The following is a 24122-nucleotide window of genomic DNA, read 5'->3' on the forward strand; positions in this document are numbered from 1 at the left end:
TTTTGTTTTTCTCATATATTATGTAATTTCATAATAAGATATGAAAATAAAGCCCTCAAATCCCAGTATTTGGCAATGAGTTATAAGTTTTGCACTTTAAAAAAAATATGTTGATTATAATATCAGGTTTTGTGGGTTTTTTTTTTTTTTTACCTTTTTCCCTCCAAATTTACAATATGTCATCTTTGATTTTTCATTGAAATAGTTGCAAATATTATAAGGATACTTAAAGCAGTTATCATTTACAAGAGTACATATCTGAATTATTTTGGGAGATTTAGTATTCTGGAGTAGGCCTCAAATATGTGCAGTTTTTTAAAAGATGGTGTTCAATATTGGTTAAGAACCACTTGCTCAAAGTGTTTTAAAACATGGTATTAAATTATAAATTAATTGCAAGCATGTGGCACAGTTTTTGACAATAGAAATATAGTACGTTGTTATGTAGGCCTCTGTGTCTGAAATAAAAAAGAAATACATATCAGATTAGATTTTATTTTGTGTTTTTCTTCCAATAAAGCAATGGAGTATTCAAATCCCCATCACTTAGGAGTAGGATAACATAGCTCATGATCTGAGTTCAGAATGTATTTGGAATTTTCCATGAGCCTGTTTCAAAGAGCCATTCTTTCCATTTAAATATTTTAAGAGTTTTGAGTTGTTCAAGAAAAAAATTTTGTAAATTATTCTCTAAAGCATTTTGAATGTATCAATTATCTACTCGCTTCACTAGGAAGTAAAGTTTTTTCTTTATTCAGTATTATAACTTATTAGCATAGATCATGGCTTCTTAAGCATTGATCTTCATCAATACAAAGAGAGTGTTTCCTCATGATTGAATGATACTGCACACGTTAGAAAAGTCATATAAAATTCAAATCTTTAATACAAACAGAGAGTCCAAATCACAGAGAGAGCAGATGCGTAGATAGCAGCAGACTTCATAATACCCACTTTTTGTCAGCTTTTGTCTCTTCCTTCGTCTGAGCTTTAGCACGTTCAGTTTGAATTCCCTATTTAGCTCTTCGGATAAATGAATCAAGTGATGATTTCTAATGACCATGTTACATGCTCTGTTGTGTTCTAAATATCTTCAATTCTTCTGAGGCTCCCTGGATATTAAAAAATGAAATGGCTCATTGGCAGATAGTTTGAGCAAAGCCACTGAATGGAAATTAACCAAATACAAGAACTTTCCAACTTTTAAGAATGCTACCTCTTAAACAGGAACTGTAATTATTATTGTGTATTCCTTCAACAGCTTTTCTTTGGGGAACATTTATATACAAGATCTGGCCAACTCTTTTCTATACATTTTTTTGTTGTTTTGTTTTGTTTGTTTTGTTTGTTTTTGTTTACAGATACTAACTTGACACATCGGCAAGGTGAGGTGAGATGTTGGCCACAAAGTCCTTCTCTTCCTTCATTATCAAATCATTTGACAAATCTGTTTGAATGTCTCTTGCCTCTTCAGATGATCTTAAATCTCATTCTTAGACAAAAGCAGCAGTGTTCATCAAGTTCTATTTCATTTATCTCTTCCTAGGAACACAATAAAAGTGCATTTTCCAGCTGTCTCTATGACTATGGTAGTACTCATTGGTAATTTTGGTCAATAAATTGCAAGTGAGAGCAGGAAGTGTAATATTTAGGCTGAAACAGAACAGCAGGAAGCCACACATTTCAGATGGCAAAGCTACAAAAAAGTAATCCCCTATGCTGGGCATATAGCATAAACAAGAAAAGTGTCTTGTTAATAGGAAGCTACTGAGATATTGGCGTTATTTATTAGCACAGAATAGCTTATCTGATTCTGATTAATACACATGATGATCACAGCAATCCTACCAGATTCCAGATGTCAGTGCTTGATGTTTCATGTATTAGAAATACACTCTACTAACCACTCTTCTATTCAATTGTCTCCTTGTGCCAAGGCAACTCCAGGGGCTAAACATGCCCTACATTTTCATCTATTGCCTGTAAACACCTTGTTAAAAGGATGATTCGTAGTCCTCCTTGGCTGGAGAAAATCAGAGCCTATAAGGGTAAAAGAGGAGTTAAAGAGAGATAAAAATTACTGGTTCTTAAACTTTTTGTGCATCAAAATCACCTGGGATGTTGATTCCTAGTGCAAATCTGCCCCACTCTAGAGAATCTATTTAGTTAGTCTTGCATGGGGTCAATAAATATGCATTTTAATATAAACCCAAAATGGATCTGATGTGGATGCATAATGATCTGAAGCCTTGGACTTAAGAAACCTTGGACCAGACTCTAATAAAACTCTCTCCTTTTATAACTTGAATAATAATATACAAAATATGGGAAGAATTTGAAAGAATTCTCAAAAGTAATAGTTTGACCCATGGGAAACCTTACTGAACTCTCAAGGGTACAGTATTAAAATGCAGACTCCTAGACAATACTCAGTACCTAATAAATCAGCCCCTCTGGGGGAGGAGCTTCTCTGGGATCCTCATTGTAAGATGAACCCCCAAATGATTCTTAGACACACAAAAGTTTGAAACCATTGCCAAAGGGACTCTGTCCTTCTGTGCATACCTTTACGATTAGTTTATTATTTGTGGCTTTTTAAATGAACATTAGTTCAGGAACATTATTTTTATCAACCACTTCAACTCTTCACACTGGAAGTGAATATATTATTAATATTGCTATAGTTTTTACTAGTTATAAGAGGATGTAATAGAAACTCACAATGTAAATCACAGCTGCTGAAATATTAAATTTCTTTTGCAAAGTAAATAGTGAACATATTTTTATTTTTTCTTAAGACAAATACAAATTCTTTATTTCGGGATTAAAAATTATAGCATGATCATAGAATATAGAGGACACAAAAAATGACTCTACTTTTTAAATGCTAAAATGAATTTTATAATATTCAAAATTGAAATCATATAAAATCATAATATGACAAGGCCAAATGATACATCAGACAATTGATATGACATTTAATTAGCTGTGTATGGGTTTGCATTAACTGCCGTTTTTGATTTGAATGCATAATAGTTCAGATGAAATTGTTGCAATTATGTGAGAAGGGAAAGAGAGGGGTAAAAAAAAATAGGTGGCTTTGTAATAGAAATACTTCCTCTTGAATCTTACAGGAATAGTTCTAGAATTGGCACTGGTTAGGTGTAATAAGCCTAGGTTAGAAGCCCAACCCTATTGCTAATTGGCTGAGTGTCATTAGAAAAATCATTTAACCTAGATAATATGTTCCCATTCTATACTGCTTTTGTGCATTTTGTTAGAGTAAAAAAAAAAAGAAAAAAGTGATGAATATGAAATCAATTTGTAGGCCATAAATCATTATGGAAATGTAAGTTTTTGGAACCATGAAAATGATTTTATTATAGGTATACTACTGGCCAATACTTATTGAGCAATTATAATGTGCCAGACACTGTTCTATGCACTTGCATGCATTATATATTTTAATGCCCACAAAACCCAATGAGGTTAATCAAATTATCCCCATTTTAGTTAGCAGGAGATTGAGGTCCAGATATCCCGTGGTCAAACAGTTAGAAGAGAAGCAGGACTCATATTCATCTCTACTTGACTTAAAACTTGTAATCCTGAATAGGCTATATTCCTATGTAAATAATATCCATTTCACCTATAACCATATCATTTCAATTATGAATATTCATGACCCATGAGGAAATTTTCTTTCTTATTATCATTTGTCTTACTGAAATATGGCACTAGATATTACATGCAATTGCAGAATGTTGGGTCATAGCCTAATAACATAACCTCCCAGCCTTTCTCCATATAGGAAAAGTATGGTCTATTATCTTTCTGACCCCTGAATAGCTAATTTAAAAATTCATGACTTTATACTGCTTACACTGAACTTATATTGTAAGTGGAAATTGATACTGACCAAAATTTAGCTTTTGAGAACACCATGATTATCTTGCTACTCATTCATGATAAGAGCTTTTGTTTCATTTTCATTCCTTTGCCAGTAGTCTTTTCATTTATTTTTCTTCACTAAAAAATAATTCATAAATGACAAAAGTAATTTATCAGCTTTTACAAAAATATTTAATTGGGTGGGACACTGCTAATAAGGAACAAGACTGATTATGGGGAAAAAACACTATCTTCCTTCTTAGGATATGGAGTGACTTTTATTACCCACAATTAACAGATTTGAAGAGAGTCTGCTATCTATCTTCCATATGAAGATCCTTGAACATACATCAAGGATCAATTAATCTTTTTCAGAAGTAATGCAACATAGAACATGGGCTGTGCTCAATAATTTTCTGCTGGACATTCAGGTAGGGTGGCCTGTCATTTCCTCATTAGAAGTTCCATGATGAGTTGCATTTACTCTGTGGGGTCCTTATTTTTCATCTTTTTGTTTCAACAGGTAAAAGATCTAATAATTTCTTGTTTCAACAGAGAAGGTATCTTCTGCTTTTCTCTGCAAGCGGAGTAGTGTGATAAAACTTCTGGTTTATTTCTCCACCCCTCATTCACCATAAGTGACTAAGAGAGGCTGGCACTTATTGGGCCATAGTATAGTAGCAGCCCTGACTGATATATTGACTGCCAATGTCTGGTATGGCCTTTTGCTCTTTTTATTCTGCTCCTGTTCAAGGGTAGTAGATTGTGCTTCTATTTTCTTACAGTCAACCCACAGAGTAGATAGAAGGCCCATTATCGTCCATCTTTTTCTCCTCTGATGGAGTATTAGGTCGATCAGCCCTATTCTGAGAATTGAGATATTTTCAGTTCAGGGAGGGAATAAACATCTCCCATTATGTCCTTAGGCTAGCCTGTCTTCTCCAGTCTCAATATTGGTAGGGACACTTGATTACCTCTGTGTACTTATTTTTTGGGATGTGAATATCTTAGTTCTGAAACTGCAAACTAGTGGCCCACAGACTGAATGTGTACTCATGTATTTTGATTGGTTCTTTGATTTTTTTCCTTTTTTCTTTTTCTTTTAAGTTTACACCATCTCATAATTGAGAGATTACATAAAACTCTGAATTTTTTTGATTCTCCTTAAAAACTGAACAATCTGCCAACAGTGAGAGTTAATGCCGGGGCTAAATCAGGGACAACAATCCAGATGGAGCTTAAGTAGAGGTTGCTCCCTTTTGAAGAAATAAATTACTGTTCAATTACCTACAAATCCAGTAATCTCCATTAACTCCCTGATAGGGTGACCAAATGTTGCATACCTCTTATGATTATGTTTAAATATTTAAAGAAGCACGTATCTGAACCTATGTCCCTATACACATGGGTCCTAAATGGAGAACCTTATATCTGGCCCTTTTTTTTAATTTTTCTTTCTTTCTTTTTTTTAACCTCCTAATCCCTGTAGGCACTTGAATTCACTATCCCTTCTCAGAATACTGAATAGGAAGAAGGGATTCATGCACCAAACTCTACACTAAACCCCTAACAATACTAAACTTTTCAGCTGTCAGTTCTAAAAAATATAGATTTTTGCGTAAACTTCTACTTCATTTGAAACATTTTCTCACTCTCTTTTGGTCCTTTCCCTGATCTCTCCTAATATGCATTAGAAAGGAACTGAAGATGCATCTCAGCTTTCCTCGTACCTAAACCCAATCTTGATTTCCTAAAATGGAATACCCTTCAGATATAAATCTGAAAGCCATAAAAGTAGAGAGAGGAGAGAGAGGGGTAAACATTCGTTAGTACAAATGAAATCACATAAAAATATAACTTTATTGATGCTAACGACTTTCGGCAGTTTAGAGAACACTAGTTTACAGTGAGACTGAGAACACCATGTATCCCTGTGTGGGTGTGTTTGGTTCTTCCAGGGAAAATATGCTGTAGGTTTTCTGTTGAGCTTAGTCCTACAGCTTTTCACTAGAACCAACTCCTTTCCATAATGTTCCCTTGAGATATATACATACCCTGGAAGTCTCATAGCCTAACTACACCTGACTAACTCATAACTTGTGGTTTATCAACAAACTCAAAGGAAACACATTTAAATTCTTTGTTCAGTTTTAAACCATTGGGCGAGATAGAGGATCAGACTTTAGGCAACTTTCACATACTGACCTTCTAGGGGCCAAGAAGAGTGTGCTCTTCTGAGGCCATTAGAGGCAATAATTCTGGATGCAGGTCCTTCGGATCTTTTGTCTCCTAGAAATAAATAGTTTTTAAAAATCAATAAAGGAGACACAATATGCTAGTCCATTAGATGATAAAAATGTCAGTTATTCCCATAGGTTCGTGACACAAAGAGGGCTGGTAGAGATAGCAGTCACCACCCACCACACAGCAATTATAGGATATAAAAGTCATTGTTATTGGATAAATCCGTGAAATGGTGAAGAGCAAGGGCTGAGATCTGGGGAGCAGGGGTTTCCAATCTGGTGCCATTTTGTATCCATTGAGTTTCTGACTCTTGGGGAACAAGCTTACAGAGGTGTGTCTCCCACTGGGGCTGTGTATGGATCTCTGCCCGGCTCTTGCTCCTAAGGTGACTCTCTCCTTCACAGTAGGTGACACAACAGCGACAGGCTGCAGAGGGCTTCCCTCTGTGCTTGGAAATCGTGCCTGGACCTGGAGAGGCACCTGCAGCCCTCCCCGAACTCTGGAGTTCTGGGGGCTCTTTCAAGCGACTTCTCCTCCTTTGAACATGGTCCAGACTGATGTCAGACTGGGAAGAACAGCTCTCATTCCAGCCAGAGCTGGCACTCAGACTTCTCAGGGGAAGAGCCAACCGCAAGGCTTTCCAGAATTTAGAGCCAGAATGTTTGGACTTTTCTCCCTTCCAGCTCACAAATGACACAGACTCCTTTAGCTGCAGGATGCCTGGGTGTGGATTCTCAAGGGGACGATACTCAACCACAATGAGCTTGGTAGCAATGGAGTTCTGGCACATGACACCCAGTTTAAATTCCAGCATGCTGATGCTCTTTTCTGTCACATAGTCTGGGCTCAGGACAACAATCATCCTTCGGCTCCTCTGAATGAAGTCAAACACCGCTTCCACTGTATCTACAGGAAAATGGAAAGATAGGACAATGCCTAGTGAAAACTTATATAAGTTCCAGCTTATCATTGTGCTTCCTACAAAGGACAGGCAATGAGTAAACACTTGAGAATATGGGATCTCATTGTCAAATAATCTACCCAGTTAAGGAATCTCTTCTATGCCACTAGTACCAATGGTTGCTAAGTATCTGCTACTATCAAGGATGAGAAATTAACCATCTTTAAAAGCACCTAATTTAGTTCTGCTGGTAAATTATTTCTTGGTTTGAAATATTCTTCCTTACTACTTTTTATAGTGATCCTAGATCTGATATCCTCAAATATTTGAAATATTTTGCAACCATTGTGATCTCACTGTGTTTTTTTTCTCATCCCTAGATTAAATAACTTTTATTCCCCATATGACATAGTATCAAATCTCTTCCCCACTTTTATTATTTTCTTCTGAATAATATTCAGTTTATGTAAGTGTTTCTTAAGAGTAGTATCTTGAACAGGGCTGAACACAATGCACCAGACATAGTCTGATCAGCAAATACCAATATGGAATTACCATCTTCTAAGATCCATATAACTACATGTCTTTGTACTTAAAAAAGTTTTTGGATACATCAGACAATTCATAGTATTGACCAAAATTCCTTTTTGTGTGTGTGTGAATATATGGTCTAAAAATCAATTAAAGGGGCAACAGCATTGACAATGGATAAGAATCAATTAGTTAAGACTTCTGGCAAAGCATTCAATTCTAATAATTAACTGAAGTGGATTTGGACTGATCTGAATGGGAAAGATCTTGAGTTAAATGCAGTGCGTAACTCACTGTTCACTCTAAGAGCTTAATGACCAATGTTATTTTCTGAAGGAAAAGACTTCCAAATATATGAACCACAGCCCTTGATAGCAATGAAAACAGGTGCTGCAGACATATCACGAAATTGAGTACCAATGCTTTGAGGGTCGGGGGTGAAATAATGGCCTAGAGACATTTCAGCCTGTGAAGACAAGCTGAAAGTCTGCAGGGAAATTGATCATTACAAATTTGACAGGGAATGAAGGAGCTGTGGACCAGATTAGTTCTTTCCAATTAGTGAATTTAACATGAATTTGAAGGAAAATTAGACGAGACATGTGCTCAATTTTTAAGAACCTGTGAAGGGTTTTATCAAATGTGCAGAGTGTTTTAGAGAATTGTCTCAATCTTAAAAGGTAAATCTAAATCTTCACTTATTATTAAAGCCTGTGTGTGTGTGCATGCATGTATGTTTTATAAATTGCTGTGTTCTGTCTAGTACTGCCCAAAATCTTATGTAGCTGCCTTTCATAAACCTGAGAATGTGAGAGTAGGAAGCCTACTGCTTTTCCTGTCTCATGATACAGATGATAAACCCTTAAAATAACATGGATAGTTTTTCATCAAAAGGAACTTGTGCACTCAGGTTGTGTGTGTGTGTGTGTATTTTACTTCAAAATAGCCACATTAGGAAAATGCACATCCTGTTCAATGGGGGTACCACTGTTAAAAATAAAGTATTATCCTAGATCATCTAACAAAGAGCCTATGGCTTTTTAAATTTTCACTTACTAGTACCCCATCCAGAAAGTGTGGGATTTGCATTTGAAAGAGGGCAATGCTAAAGAAACAGATATGAATGGTGAAATTCTCTGATGGGGGATGGTCTATTTATACTTAGAGATCTTCACAGAATACTTTGAAAGAAGCTGTGCTCTTTATGGCATATATATTAATATCTTACATATTGTCAAAACTTCATATCTGAGGATGCAAATTGTTGTGATTTTAATGCTAAAGATTATTTGAAGAGGGTCCTTTATTCTGTCTGGCTCAAATGAGGTGTGGCTATATAGTGATGACGCTAGTTTCCTTGTGTGGTACTAACTTTGTTTTGAAGTCACAATTTCTGGTCTAGAACTCCTCAATATTCCAGAATACTCCTGCCTTTGTAAACCATAATTCTCTGAAATTCACCTAGGAAAAACAAAACAAAACAACTAGGGCTTTGATTTTGTTCTTTGGCTAGGTTATTGGCGTGTGAAAGAGCAGCACACCTCTCTCTCTTTCTTAAAACTTGAAGTGTAGTTAAAAAAAAAAAGGGGGTAGGAGGCTGTCATCCCATTTGAAAGATGGATCTGAATTCGTTTATCTGTCTTTTTCTCTTAACATCTTTAAGTATGAGTTCACCTATCTATAAAACACATATGATAGCAAACACGGAGTGTTGTTAGACAAACTAGAGATACCTAAATGTAAATGTCTACCAAAACCAATATTAAAATAAAGTGTGCTGCAAACACACTAATGTTGATTGAATATGAATCAATTCTTGATGATGATTTTAGAGAATCACCTTAATATGTAGATTTATGAGAATCATAAGTTTTAAAAGTTCTGTCTGTTCAGTTTAAAATAGACGTTGATTTTAAAAAAAATACTACTGAAACACTTAATCTCCTAGTCCATTGCTAAAGATACTTCATATTCCTTGATAGAAACAGAGAAACAAGACAGACTAGTTGCTGAATATGTCTCTCCTATCATACTGTGAATTTACTTGTGTGAAAGACCTAGTGACATCAGTAAATGACTGAAGAAAATATCTTGAGAGTTTTAACAAGGTCAGTAATATCCAGTTAGCTGTGATGACCAAACTACTGACACTGAAACTGCTATTATTGAAAGTAAGTAGTCACCACTATTTTCTAGGAGGTCATTTAATATGTTCAGGGTTGGAAGCAACTTTAGACTCATCACCACTCATCCAATGCACTGCACCCATATACAAAATCTCAGTAAAATTCATCAAATCTGTTTGTACATCTCTAGTAAAGGGGGCCTAGTATCTCCAGAAAACAATGAAATACATTATTGCTCAACTCTGCTTTAAAGTAGTTTCCAGATTGAGTAGAAATCTGTTTCCTTCTAATGTCCATCCATAGATCTCAGTTTACCTTTTGGAGATGGCTTTCAAAGAGAAAAAATCTTCAGTAGGAAAATTTTTATTAATCTAACCAGTTCAGTTATGGGGACTCAATAAATATTTTTAGTGTAAGTGAATAGAAAAGAAAAAATTAAGCATAAGGCTTCCTGTCACTGTGAATGTAATATTAAAGTATGGACTAACTCAAAAGAAAATGTATTTCCAAATATTTATCACTGATTTATTTGTGACAGAAATGCATCTTTGATTCATTCATTCATATTACCATCTATTAACTAAAAGCAAGGCATTAATTAATTGATCTCATTCTAAAGCAACTGCATTGGGGTTGCATTAAATCCTGTAAAAGGTAAGAGATTCCCACAAGCTACCCAAGTTCCAAGTTGAACAAAAAGGAACAGTCTGTGTCTTTGTTTTAAAAAAATCTCTCTCTCTCGTTCTCTCTTTCTTCTTCCCTCTTCCTCCCATCTCTGCCTCTCTATTATTATCTCCCTGTCTCTCTGGATTTCTGCAAACACACAAACACACACACACACACACACACACACACACACACACGGTATACTAGAGCAAATCGTTTTACTTAAGTAACTCTTTTACTCACATGTAAAGAAAATGTTCTTGAGATGAAGTTCCCATTTTTCTCAGATTTCTCTCAGAAAGAGAAACTTAACTAGCGTAAGTTATAACATTTTCATATGTATCATTCTTTTTATTCTCATTACTTATGCCCAAACATGAAAATAAAGACATGTAACACATGCACAAAATAAAATTCAAAGCTGAAAATAAGGTTTATTTTTAAAATAAACAAATTTACAAATCAAATGGAAAATGGAAAATACAAAAATTTATGAATAAAATAAAAAAGGTAATCTTAAAATATTAAAACCTATGGAAAGAAAATGGATAATTAACAAGTGGAGTGATGCTTTTATTTCCCAATACAATGGTGTGCTTGTTTATAAGAACACTAGGGACCCATCTAAGTTATAATACAGAAGAGAATTAAATAAATTTCATATGATTGTGTAATTAGACATTCTATATATCATGATTCTTTGTTAACTTGTGTGCAGAAGATCCTTATATATCTTAAACCATTAAGGTTCTTTTTTAAACTTTTGGGGCATTTCTTTCTAACATTAGAGAGCAATTTCTTCCTGATTTCTAAATTATGTTTCCCCATCTCCCTCAAATATTCTATATGTGGCATCTTCCAGGACATAAAACAAAGAAAAAAATCTTGAAACAAAGTTCTCTTAGAATGAGCCATATCATGTAAATTTGAGATGCTTTAGATTTTAGCATTTGGAAGAGAACAGTTCCAAAGACAAGAATATAAATAGGAAAAAAAAATCAGGAAGTTTCTAGGGGCACCCCACTGCATTTGGGATAAATATGGAATCCAAAAGTGCAAAAAGAATGCAGTAGTGGCATAAAAATGGCCCCTTAGTGATGGGACTCTCCCCCAGTTACCTAAAGCTAATGCAAGAATTGATATACAACACTTATTTGGAGTCATGTCTCCTCTGGACTTGTGAGTGAAGGATTATTAGGAGTTATTGTGGTTTGTAACAAGGAACATCATTAACAAGGCCAAAAAAAAAAAAAATAACATCCAAGAATGACTCCCTAGCACAGTTTTATGGTCAAGAATTCACATTTTTCTTCAATTTAAAATAATCAGTAACTCCTTGATAGAGAAATGTTTTATTGTGGTCTTTAATACTGCTGAAGGACTTAAATGTAAGAGATAGTTTTAGAATTGTTTAACAGCATTCACACTACTGGATAAGAGCTTCCTTAAATTATGAATTATGGTGTTTCATATGATACTTAGGCTCATTTAGAGGTATTTTATTTTCCTTTCCTTTATGACTCAACAGTCCAAATAGAGATTAATTCCCCAACAGTTGAGCACTGAGATTAACATAGCTTAATCTTTAAGTGTGTGCTCAAAGTACAGTAGATGATAAATTATGCCAGAGGACTGGCTGGCTACTGCTTAGCAGTGACCTTGGAAGCTTTGTGAACAACATGTTCCACTGCACCCAGATCAACTGTAGCAGTAGTTATTTATACTAATTTAGGGAAGGCAAGTACTAACAACAGCTACTATCTATGATCTGTGAATTCTCAAATAATATTAATGTGTAGAAAACACTGACACAAAAGCATTACAGTAAAAACAAAATTTAAAGACTGGATAAGTGTTCCAGTGGCTTGCGCCAATGACTATTTAACGTCATATGCATATATATATATATATATATGCGTATATGTATACATTATGCAATGTATATATATATATGTGTGTGTGTATGTGTGTGTATGTGTATATATACACACATATACATAAATTAATTATGCATATATGTGTATATACACATATATAATTCATGTGTATCTAATATGTAATATATTACATATTAGATACACATATATATAATTTGTGTGTGTGTGTGTGTGTGTACACACACACACACAAATATATATATATAAGTAAGACAGATATTCATCACTCTGTAAACTCTGGATTTAGTTTTCACTTTTTCAAATCTTAAGAACAGTAACATTTTATTTAAAACACACTAAAACAAATTACATTGACAGTGACATTTCAGATGACTTGTTTGGAGTGAGTTCATTAACTGTACCAGTGAATAAAACAGGGAAAACACTAGGGGTCCAGTTAATTCTCTTCAAATATTAATGCTAAAAGTAGCTCTCATGGTCACTGAATCTAACTTCCACACTTTACAATGGAGGAAACAGAAACAAGCAAGGAGAAATCTCTTTCCTAATATTCACATTAGCAAGGCTGAGATTAAAAGACAAATTGACAAACACCCTGTTCTGTGCTTTTCTCACAAGCCAGAAAATGCCCTAAAAGCACTCTGCTGTTATTTCACTCTCTATTAGCACCATTAGGAGAAGTTTCCTATCAGACTGAATCAAGTGTGGAGCCACCTGTAAACTCTGAATTACTGATACAAACAAGGTACAGTAGATAGAACATGGAGTGATAAATGTGAGTTGACCTATAGATACTCAGAAGTTTACTATAATAAAAACATTATGATACATTTTTCAAGTTGACAAATATGACATCAATTACCTGAGATAAAGGGTAGAAGGGGTATAGTAGGAGAAAACATAGGCAAGTCCTTTAAATCAATTAGAAGAAACACTTTCAGTAATACTGCTCTGTATCATCCTAAGTGGGTGTCCGTCTTGCTGTGATGGTGTGTCATACAGCAGAATGAGTAAAATAACTCATTATCCTCAGCTAATATAAATTTAGACCCTGATTATATTTTTAAGGATGAATAATGATGAAAGAAAAAGAAAACTATACCTGGAAACTCATAATGACCCTGTTAATGTATGACATATCTTTAAGGGGTCTTTCAATCCACAGCAAAGGTCTTCCCCGTAATGTTAAAATTATTAGAGATAAAGAGAGAGAGAGAGAGAGAGAGAGAGAGAGAGGGAGAGAGAGAGAGAGAGAATAGAGACATGTAGGAACAAGGACAGAGGATGAAGGTGGCAAAATTCACGTCAACCAAGTCTTTGCCTGCAAAAAACAGTGACATCAGAGACCGGTGACAAACTGGCGGCACTATCATTCTAAATCTTAGTATTGCCTGAAGAAGCAGAACAGCCAGTCATACAGTCACCCTGAATTTATCTCTATGGCGAGGCTACCATAGAACGTTTTTTCTGCCCATGAAACAATAAATTGGGTATAAAGAAGGGGGAACTCTTCCTTCCTGGAGTACCCCTAGATCTTTTTACCCCTTTCATACATTTTTCAAGGATGAATAGGAGAGACCCTGCTCGTCACTTCTAGACCACCTGGAACTTTTCTTCACTGGCATGGCCACCTGCAGCTGCTTCCAGAACCTGCCCTGCGGATACTTGGATTTCTCCCCTTTCCATTTAATGACCGTGAGCACCGTCTTAGCCCTCTTCAGCTCTTTCACCTTCGTCTGCTTCACAGCTTTGTACTGTACTAAAATGACGTTGATGTTTCCCCGAGAGGCCATGTTTTCTAGGCCAGCCTTGAGCTCCAGGAGGGCTTGGGTTCCCTGGAGCACGTAGTTGGGGCTTAGAACAACCAGGAGGCGTCTGCTTTTCTGAATGAAGCTCAAGGTCTCATCTGTGACAACTGGGAAAGAAAACACCATGGGGATTAGTGTTGGCCAAGAACTCCCCAAAAGTATGGGGCCTGAGGAGCAAGCATAGGGAACTTAGGGGAACAAGCTGAGAATTGAGAGGAAACTTTTTACCAAGAACACTTTGAACAACTTAATCCTTAGACCCGTTCACACTGTTCACTAAACAACAGTCTCCTTAGGAAGAATAGAAACTATATGTATACAGTCCAACCCAAAGAGAATTCCAAACAGGCCAGAGGCCAAAACATACTTCTGTAACCTTGGTCTTCAAAAGCATTAGTTGGGACATCAAGGAATAAATGAGTTGTACTGAAATAAATTTCTTCATACTGGGTCGCATGTTGTGGCCCAGCCAAAGCAACTCCTGAGTCTTTTCTCCCCATACATACCCATGTATCAACTCTCTAGTGTCAGTGAGCATTCAAAAAGATATACATTATAGAGTCAAAATCATAGAAGTTCATTTTTTTGCGATCGTAGGACAAGAAGAACAGGAAACTTCATTTTTGAAAGTCCCTTTCTGTTGCCACACACCTCCCGACTAGAATGGTATGACTATGTCATTGAAATAGGAACTTAAAAACAAAACAAAACAAAAAAACATTTAGCCAACTGAATGGCATTTTGGCTGGCATCACATTCTCAGATCAGCTTTCTATTCTGCTCTCTGCTCTGGAGGCTAGATTAATCCCTGGGTCTTTCTCCTTAAACTCCTATCGTTACAATGAAGTCATGTGTTTTGGCAGCTGCTGGCTGATGTGTCTGCCTTTACTACCAGGCAAATGCTTTCTTCAGATCAGAAAAGAAGAGCAAGTAAAATGGAAATGCACTGTAATTTTATTCTGCTGTCAAGGGCTTTGACTAGTTCCTGTCACTAAATTCTTGGGAATAATCCATCTCCTCAAGGTTTCTTATCAAAGACCATATAATTCTTTCCCAGGGATTCAGAAAGGAGCCAACTCCAGGGAATGCACTACTGTTGTGGAAAGCTATTTCATGGCTTACTATACTTTCCTAAGCAGTCATTTTGCCCCTTAATCTTCATAGGTACAGAGGCAGTGAGTGTGTGCGTGTGTGTGTGCACGCACGTGTGTGTGTGCGTGCGTGTGTGTCTGCAATTAAAATAGTATGTGCAGCCTGGAGAAGAATCCAGGAGAAAGTAATTGTGTACTCCAAGCAGAGTTGCTGGAGGCTGACCATGTGTAAGCATGGCAAGAGACCCAGAGGCAAAGAGGACCCAGTGAAAGCAGCAGGGAAAATGAGAAAGATGACGAGGATCAACCATCAAAGCAGATGTAGTAGGGTATTATGTAGAATTCAAATTCTTCAAAGAACTATCAACCCCTATTGGAGAGTCTTGCATTGTTGTTATACTGTGTATCTTTATATACTTGCCACAAAGTAGATAAATATTTGTTGAATGGCTGTATAAATGAACAAATGACTGAATAAACCATTTCGGATTTTAAGTCTTAAAAGGAGTGGGATTTATTCTTTAACTATAGAATCAAGTCATCATTTCCTGGCAAAATTACACTGAAGGAGATATTCACTGTAGAACACAAGCACGATGGACTTTTGGGTGATGACTGGGGAGATAAAAGAAGGGATCCAGTTACTACAAAATGAGAATAAACATTTTGGTCTATTCTGTATTAGAGTTAAACTGAGATATTTTCCATTATCTCTATAACATATAAAAAACAAAACATGTGAAGTGATTAATATAAACAGGATTTTAAGGAAAGAAAATTAGTTTGTTGTGCTGAAGAGTAGAGACATCACATGCATTTCAACAGTACAAAGATTAACAGTGGGTTTCGGAACGCTATTATGTATTTATAAGACAAACTCTAGTGGGCCATCACTTTATGTATTACTGTGTTGACTGGAACACTAGAGACATACTTTTATTTTAAAACGTTCGACAACTCAAATTTCTCTTTTTAACCTACTAGAATATACTGGACTTTGTAAAATTTTAAACATTATCTCAAACATGTAAGCTGATAGAAATGAAGAAAAAGACCCAAGGGAAAGGAGAATTTGAGCGGTGTTGGTTTGCTAGAAAACAAAAGTGAGGGAAAGGGAATTAGCAAATGCCAAAGTGAAATATTCTAATTATTATCAGTGAGTAATAGAAATAAAAATTCCATGTGCTCTATCCTGTAATTCATTTTTAGTAAAATTGAGTAAACCTCAGTCTTTGTAAAAATGTTTTGTTTAAACTCAGCCTTTGTAAAACAAATTTAAGGCAAATTAATGTAGATTAGCTAAACCTTCTAAAAATCTAAATGTGGTTACACATTTATATCATTTATGCAGTGATCCCCTGACTAGTCTAGTACCCACCTGGCACTATACATAGTTGCTGCAACATTATTGACTATGTTCTCTATGCTGTACTTTACATCCCTGTGACTGTCTGCTGTACACCTGAAACTAATATAAAATAATATTGAATGTCAACTGTAACTGAAAATATAATTAATTTTAAAAAATGTGAGTAAACAGGACATTTAAAGCTATATCATTTAATAGAGCTCTAATCTATGCTGCAACTACACTTTTTTGAAATCGAGTTTTTAAAGCTTACCAGGGAAAATATTTTATACCATAAACTGCATTTGAATAGTCTATACCTTACAAAGTAGTTTTATTCCTAGAGAGTCTCTGCCTCTTACATCAATGAATTGGACATTAAATGCCCAAAGATGCTACCATAGAGTTGTGCCATGAGTCTCATCCATGATCCAAAGCATACAATCCCTTTTGTCTTTCAGAGTAGTATCACTTGTACCCATCTGAAATACCTACTTCCCCCAGGCAGACTGTCGCGGTCAAAGATGCACAGCTTGTATCCGAATTCATTCTCCAAAACTCCACGGAGGGTCAGTAATACAAATTCTTCTTCTTCAGCATTCCTTGCATAGGATACATAAATATCATATTCCTTCCCATCTAGCAAAAGAAACACAGATCCAATATACATTAAGAAAGTTTCTCAATAGTATTGCCTATTTTTCTTAAATCAAACTTCTGCAAATTAAACATTCTCATTGTTTATGTGTATGAAGTATCTGACAGATTTTAGTGTGATTTTCTACTTATGACAGGTTTCCAGGCAAAATGATCATTTTTATGGTGTAATTGCAAATTTTATCTGATGTGTTTTCTATGCTCATCTCACTGAGTTCAATTTCTATGGTGGAGAATAAGTGAAGATTGATTCATTCAACTATGAATTAACAGAATCAGGAAGCAAATAGTTAATCATAGGTGCTGGCAATTAATACTACACAGAAAACTTCTAGTTCCTGTCTTAGTAAGTCACTCACTAATACATTAGAATTATACATTGAGCAAAACTTTTAGAAATGGTTTAATTTATACTTCAAAATAACTATAATTAAAAACATATTTAGATTCAATAAGCCAATCTTTTACAAAGTTGCCTAATTATAAAAACTACCTCTCTTTAAAAATATAGGTTCTGTCTTTCTTCTCAGCTTACTGAATGAACCTCTTTATGGGATGGGTTTAAGAATCTGTACGTTTAATTGTTTCATTCTTGTCACCAGGAAATTACATAATAGAACAACGCTTCTTAAACTTTAATGAGCCCATGAATAACTCAGGAATACTGTAAAAATGTAGATTCTGATTCAGAATAAGGGTTTGGCTTAAGATTCTCCTTTTAATAAGCTCCCATGGGATTCTGATGCTTTTGGTACCTGGATCAGCCCTGAGTACAAAGAATATGGACCTGCACTGTCCAGTACAGCAGCTATAAGTCACAAGTGGCTATTAAGCACTGGAAATGCAGCTGGTCTGAACTGAGATATGCTATAAGTATAGAATACAATACATACTGAGCTTTGAATATTGCTAGTACCAAAAATAAGACTAAAATATCTCTATTAACTTAATATTAATTACAAGCGAAAATGATAGTATTTTGAACATTTTGAGTTAAGTAAGATCTATTACTATTAAAATTATTTTCGCTTCTCCTAATGTGACTACTAGAAAAAATTTAATTACATTGTGGTTTGCATTATATTTCTATTTGGACAGAGCCAATATAGACTAAATGCCATATTGAGCCAAGAAAGGAGAAAGATAAGCATTAGACAGACTTTCAATAGTAAGGGTTGAAACAAAAGATAGTCTTGATTACACATTCCAGTTAATTTAGATTTTATTAAGCCAACATCTTTCTAAAGATGACAGTAGAACAGATTCATATCAAATTTCCATAACTCACCCAAAATGGTTTCATCTGTTCCAAAATGAGCCCGGTAAAATAGGACCATCTCCAGCCAGTAAACATGGTAAATGACAATGAGAATCACCACCAGCAGGACTGTGACCCCAAAACCACATGCCAGTTCCACTGTGTATCTTGGAGCTACCACTGGAGTGAACAAAAAAGAAACAATCGATTTCTACGTGGTGATCAGAGCCACCATCATCCTGCAGACAGCTGGATAAGCCAAGCAACTGAGCTTATCCACCTGCTCTATGTGTGTGAACAAGCAGAGGTAACATGGTAGGAGTCAGGCACTATATTTTAATACTAACGTGTGTAATAGTTAGCTTTTTGTTTCCAGGAACTGGCATAGAAGGCATTTTTAACTATTAGATGATTTGATAGACTTTGATGATATACAAATTAAAACAGAATCTTAGCATCGGGAAGGATTTAGAAGGTCATCTAATTCAATTTACTATCTGATACCTGAATATAATGAAAAATATTTTTGGAAAGTGTATTTCCATCTTCTCTTTGTCCATCTCTTGGGATAGAATCCTTACTACGACCTGGATCGGCCCACAGTATTGTAGAGTTTTCATATTAGAGCAGTTAAATGAAGCAAAAATCTCAATGTGTTTCCTTCCATTACTCTTAATTTCATCCTCTTGTCCAGAACCACATGGAAGAAATTGAATTCCTTTTCCTCTATATTTGGAAATAGGCCTCAAAAATCTTATTTTCATCAAGCAGAAACAGAGGGCATTCACCAAATGCTGAGTGTGCTTGGCTCTGAAAGGATCTTTTAGGTCTACAGTTCTAGGATATACATTCCAAAGACTGACTTGCGATATCCAGGTATGGACAGATTTTATTATATAGTAATATGTCTACAAGCTTGCTTCTCCACTCTCTCACATTTCCCACTAAAAAACATATTTACAGTCTTTTAGGTAGAGACTATGTCATCTGCCTCCATCTTACCCATAGAACACCTAGGATCTAAATGAGCATCTCCAAATATAATATCGTATGCTTCTGGGGTATTAAAATATATATATATATATATATTTTATATATAACTACACTATGTATGAGCAACTTCATATGGCTGCTTTACTAGCTTGTGATAATAAAGCTTAAGAATTTGAAAAATGAACAGAATATTTACCAGACCTAAAGCAGGCCTGGCTTAAATTATGTATTAATTGATTTGACAATTACCTCTCAACATCTACTATTTGCCAGAAGCTGCTGGGGTTACAATGGTCGATAAGACAAAAAGAGTCTCTATCCTCTTAGGGCTACTATTCTAATGCAGGAACATAAATAAAGAAATAAATAAGATTCTAAATAAGATACATACAAATAAAACCACACAAAAGGACATCATAATAATAATTTTCAGAGAATGATCAGTACTATAAAGGAAATAAACCCAGGTAATGTGATGGGAGTGATTGAGGGATGGAGTTGGGGTAGGAGAGGTATTTTAGTAGGATCGTGAGAAAAGGCTTCTTTGAGCACTTGAGCATTGTAGGTGGTTGAGTGTTAGCTGAGACAAGGCACAGGAGACTTGTTCAAAGCTCGGATTATTGAGGCTCCCTGACTCCAAAGTCCAGATCTTTGCACAACACTACCATGAAGTTCAATTATTGATCATAACTGGTGGAAACACCCCTTTTAAAATGGGGATCTATCTTAAGGGGAAAATGGTAAGCAGCCTGGAGCTGAGCTTGAAGGTCTCTAATTAAGGGCAAATCATAGAGTTTCGAGTTCATTATCCTAAACTCAGGATACGAATCCTGTTACAAATATAGCCTGAGACTCACCAGTGCAGAATTATTATCAGGTAGTTTTGAACTCGTTCCATGAGTAATGGTGCTGCAAGAAAACTCCATTGTAAAATGCTATAAGCTATGTCTGCAATTTGTTGAGAATGTACTAAGTTCAGTTTGGGTAGTTAGCATGAAAATTTCTGTTTCTTTGTTTATTTTGAGTACAGTTAACAGTCCACTGGGATAATTCCCACTGTCTTCTTCATTATTTGCTCAGTTATTTTGGCTCCCTCTGGGTAGATTTTGTAATAGGGAGGAAAAAAGAGAGGTCAGTGGACCCACTTACCTGAAATGGATTTTTAAAAATATCAATAGATACCTTGCTTAATGATCAAGACATCAATGACTCTCATAAATTTTCCTCTGTCACGTTCATTTCATTACTGCCTATTTTATTTCTAGTGGGGCTTTTAAATTTTGTTTTGTGTCTCATACAATTACATGTGTTATATTTACAGATTGTATTTTGTGGGGCCATCTTGATGATATCAAGAAGTTCTTAATGTTTTTTAACTAACTGAACAGTTAAGATAAATCATCTACAAGCCTAAATTTCTAAGTGGCTTAAATCACATGCAGGGCATGCTCTAAAAAAGCTTTCATATAAAGCTTTGCTGGCTTACAAGTTATATGTATGTATATATATATATATATATAACTTACCTGCCCCCACATTTTGTTCTTCATTCAGCCCACATTTTCTGTCTGCCCCAGCTGGGATGTCTCATGTTTTGGCAGAAAGATTTTACTCTGATGCAATCTCAGGCCAAAGGGTTTCCAATCAGAAAGGGGTGATGCAATTTGATCAGATTGGACTCCTAAACTGCTTCTCTCTTTGATCTCACTGATAATCGGTTTCAGGATGGAGCCAAATTTAACCATTTGCTCTGCTCCCTGAATCAGAATCCCCTCCATCCCTGTTATGATCCTATAGTGATAAATAGCTCTAAAGCCTATATTTCCAGCTAACTACCCTTGGTGAAACCAGTCCAATACCTTAGCTCTACCTAGGCTTTTTCCCTGTTTCAAGTTATTGGTCTACCCGCATGTTTCTCCTCGGAAACCTAAGTTATTCTCTTCATCTTCATTACTGTAGCTGGGGCCTTGCTATTCGTTGATTCTCTCAACCAAAACACTAGTTGCTTGGACTTCCAAGTATTCCCTGCCTATCCTTTGCTAATTTGCTGGGACTTCTTGATGATTTTTGCAACTGTGGTGATGACCATTTTCCTGAACTGCAAAGAGACTACTTTTTTAAAAATGATAATAACCCAGAAACCTATGACTGAATTGCCCTACAGACCTGATTTGTGTGGCTATCATAGTGGGTTAAACCTTGTGCATTTTTGGACCTCAGCTTCTTGCCCTAGAGGAGAAATGCATACTGGAGTAGCCTTCCCTCCATGATATCTAAAACAACAGTTTTTCAGAGTTGGGCAACTGATAGTGCAGGAGTATGATCTGCACAAAAAAGGTGAGCCCCACTATCACACAGGCTTATTGCCTGAAGGCACCTTGGAGATTGCTACAGAGAAAGGGGAAAACTGTAAGTTCCATAGTCACACTGAGCTAAGGAGACAGTATTCAGAGTTGAGAACTGCAGAACTTACAGGCTTGGGTACTGAAGAAAAGAAAAATGTGTAGAAAAGGATCTCTATAAATATGCAAGTTTGGAAAAATACAAAGCTTTGCATGTTAAGGATGACACTTCACAAGATCAGGCAAAGAATATCTAGCTAGCAGTGGAAAAAACAAATGACCAGGGAGGAAACAACTACAAGAGAGCTGGAAACTGAACAATTCTTGGAGTACATGCAGGGTTGGGAAACACTTGAGTTAAGATCACTCAGAGTGAAGAAATTTAGCTCTTCAAGTATTAAGTAGAAACCCCAGTTGGGCTATGTCTTAAAAATAGGTCCAATCTGGCCTTAGAGGAAAAGCTATTTTAGACCTACTCTAGCAAGGATAAGTAAGATGCTTCAAAACAAAAAAAGCAAGCTATTGTGTAAGTAAATTAACTACCTGCCAGAACAAAACTTAACACGCACAAAATTCAGACACTCAATGATGTAACATCCATGATGTCCAACATAAAATTAAAAATCTAGATAGATGAAAAAGCAAAAAAAAAAAGACCCATAATCAGAAGAAAAGTTAGCCAATAAAAACAGGATTAGAATTAAAGGTTTAAATCTCATTGCAAAATGTGACAGTTATGAATTAACTTTTTTTTATTTTTTATTTTTTTTACTGTTGGTATAAATATTATAGGCTCCATCTAACACAAGGATCCAGGATAATTCTGAATGACTTGACTGCATGTGTGATAAATCATCATTATCTTTCTCCAGATGATTGAAAAACATTCTTGAAGGGATTAGCTGTCTGGGGTTCTGTGCTCAGTGAGAGAACCAAATAGAATTTTAGACACAGTGTGTTTCAGGAGCCACAGCTCACACAAGAAAGCTTTGTAATTTTTATTTATTGTAGAAAAATATAGTAATATCAACATAGAAATCATTGTATATCATTTTAAGTCATAGTTTAAATAATTTTTGTTTCAGCAACTATGGCTAGTAGTATATTATAAACCTGCTTAAATATTGATACACAGTGTTGAACGTGAGCATTTTAAAATTATATTTTTTGAGAATTAATATTTTATATATTACTGTTTGCATACAATTAGATGGTTGCTAATTTATAATGTTTCATTCTTATAGATAATGTTTCTAAGAATATTTATCCATAATTCCCTTTCTGTTAATAATTCTGTACATAATTCTCTTCTGTTAAGTTATTTATTCAGGAAAAATTCTGAAAATATTGTCATATGGTATGAACATTTTTATGACTCTTGAACCCTGCCAACAATGATTACTAAAAGGGTCTTTACAATTCACCAACAATACGTGTGACTCTACCTGTTTTATTATATCTTTGGTAGCTTTAAATATTGTCTCCATTTTTCACGACAGTGTAAATATGAAATTATGCTTCATTATCATAATCACATATTTTTTTAGCCACATTTAGGCACTAAGTTACTAAAACTATTTTGACTATCTTTACATAGATGGAAAGTTTCTCTCCAGATTTTTCATGCAACTTTGATTCATGACTATGTGGTGGATGTGCTAAGTGCGGGAGCTCTTGTCTCAATCTCTCCTTTTGTCCTTAGTCATCACAGCGTTACACTGGCGTTCACAGATTCATCCGCTGAGTGCATCCGTTACCTTTCTGTTTCACCTTGGCTGGCTTCTCAACCTCCCCTTTGGCATTTCTAGCATGACAGACATAGTTGCGCTTGAGATCCTCTGCAGTAACTTTCTTGATGCTCAGAATCTGAATTCTTGTTTCATCTTCTGTTTTAGTCTGTCTGACACTAGAAACAGGGGAAAGAAAATCAGAGCATTAGGGAGACTCAAGGACCATGTGCTATGTGCGAATCGGGAAGCAGACAACCAGAGTGCCCCTAGGTGAGGGCAGAGGCAATGCCCATAGTGTCAATTGCCTTGTGATCCAATGGTTACATAAGGAGAATAGCTGCTAGATTCCAATATTATTCTTTACCATCTATACTATACACAATGACGACACCTAGATCAAATCTCAGTGTTGGCATCATACTATAGATATAGATCTCTCTTCAAAGCAAAATGTCTCCTTCCCTCAAACTTCTGAGGCAGGATGCTCTGTTGGTTTAGAGAAAAGTTTCTGCTACCAGATGCATTTGGGTTTTGATTCAGGCTTTGCCACTTACAGGCTATATATTCTTTGGGCACAGTAACTAACCTTTCCATGTCTTCAGATACTCCTTTGATAAAGAGGAAAGTAGCAATGCCTG

General features: G+C 35.6%; 1 protein-coding gene across 9 annotated transcripts in view; it reads right to left on the bottom strand.

Moving 5' to 3' along the window:
- Positions 1-876: 876 nt before the first annotated feature.
- IL1RAP (interleukin 1 receptor accessory protein) overlaps positions 877-24122 on the bottom strand; it is a 128230-nt gene continuing 104984 nt past the window's right edge. For 6 of the 9 annotated variants that reach the window (XM_033130902.1, XM_033130850.1, XM_033130877.1 and 3 more), the window contains 4 exons: positions 23512-23660; positions 18450-18599; positions 17000-17143; positions 4076-7041 (listed from right to left, as the gene is read on the bottom strand). In XM_033130902.1, coding sequence (XP_032986793.1) covers positions 6323-7041; positions 17000-17143; positions 18450-18599; positions 23512-23660 — 1162 coding nt within the window. In that variant the 3' untranslated portion in view covers positions 4076-6322. Of the gene's footprint in view, positions 2041-4075; positions 7042-12462; positions 14173-16999; positions 17144-18449; positions 18600-23511; positions 23661-24122 lie in introns of those variants that run through there. The other 3 variants (XM_033130919.1, XM_033130893.1, XM_033130911.1) reach the window with 3 other exon arrangements.

This window comes from Rhinolophus ferrumequinum, chromosome 2 (genome assembly GCF_004115265.2).
Source record: "Rhinolophus ferrumequinum isolate MPI-CBG mRhiFer1 chromosome 2, mRhiFer1_v1.p, whole genome shotgun sequence".
NCBI classification, from domain to species: Eukaryota; Metazoa; Chordata; class Mammalia; order Chiroptera; family Rhinolophidae; genus Rhinolophus; species Rhinolophus ferrumequinum.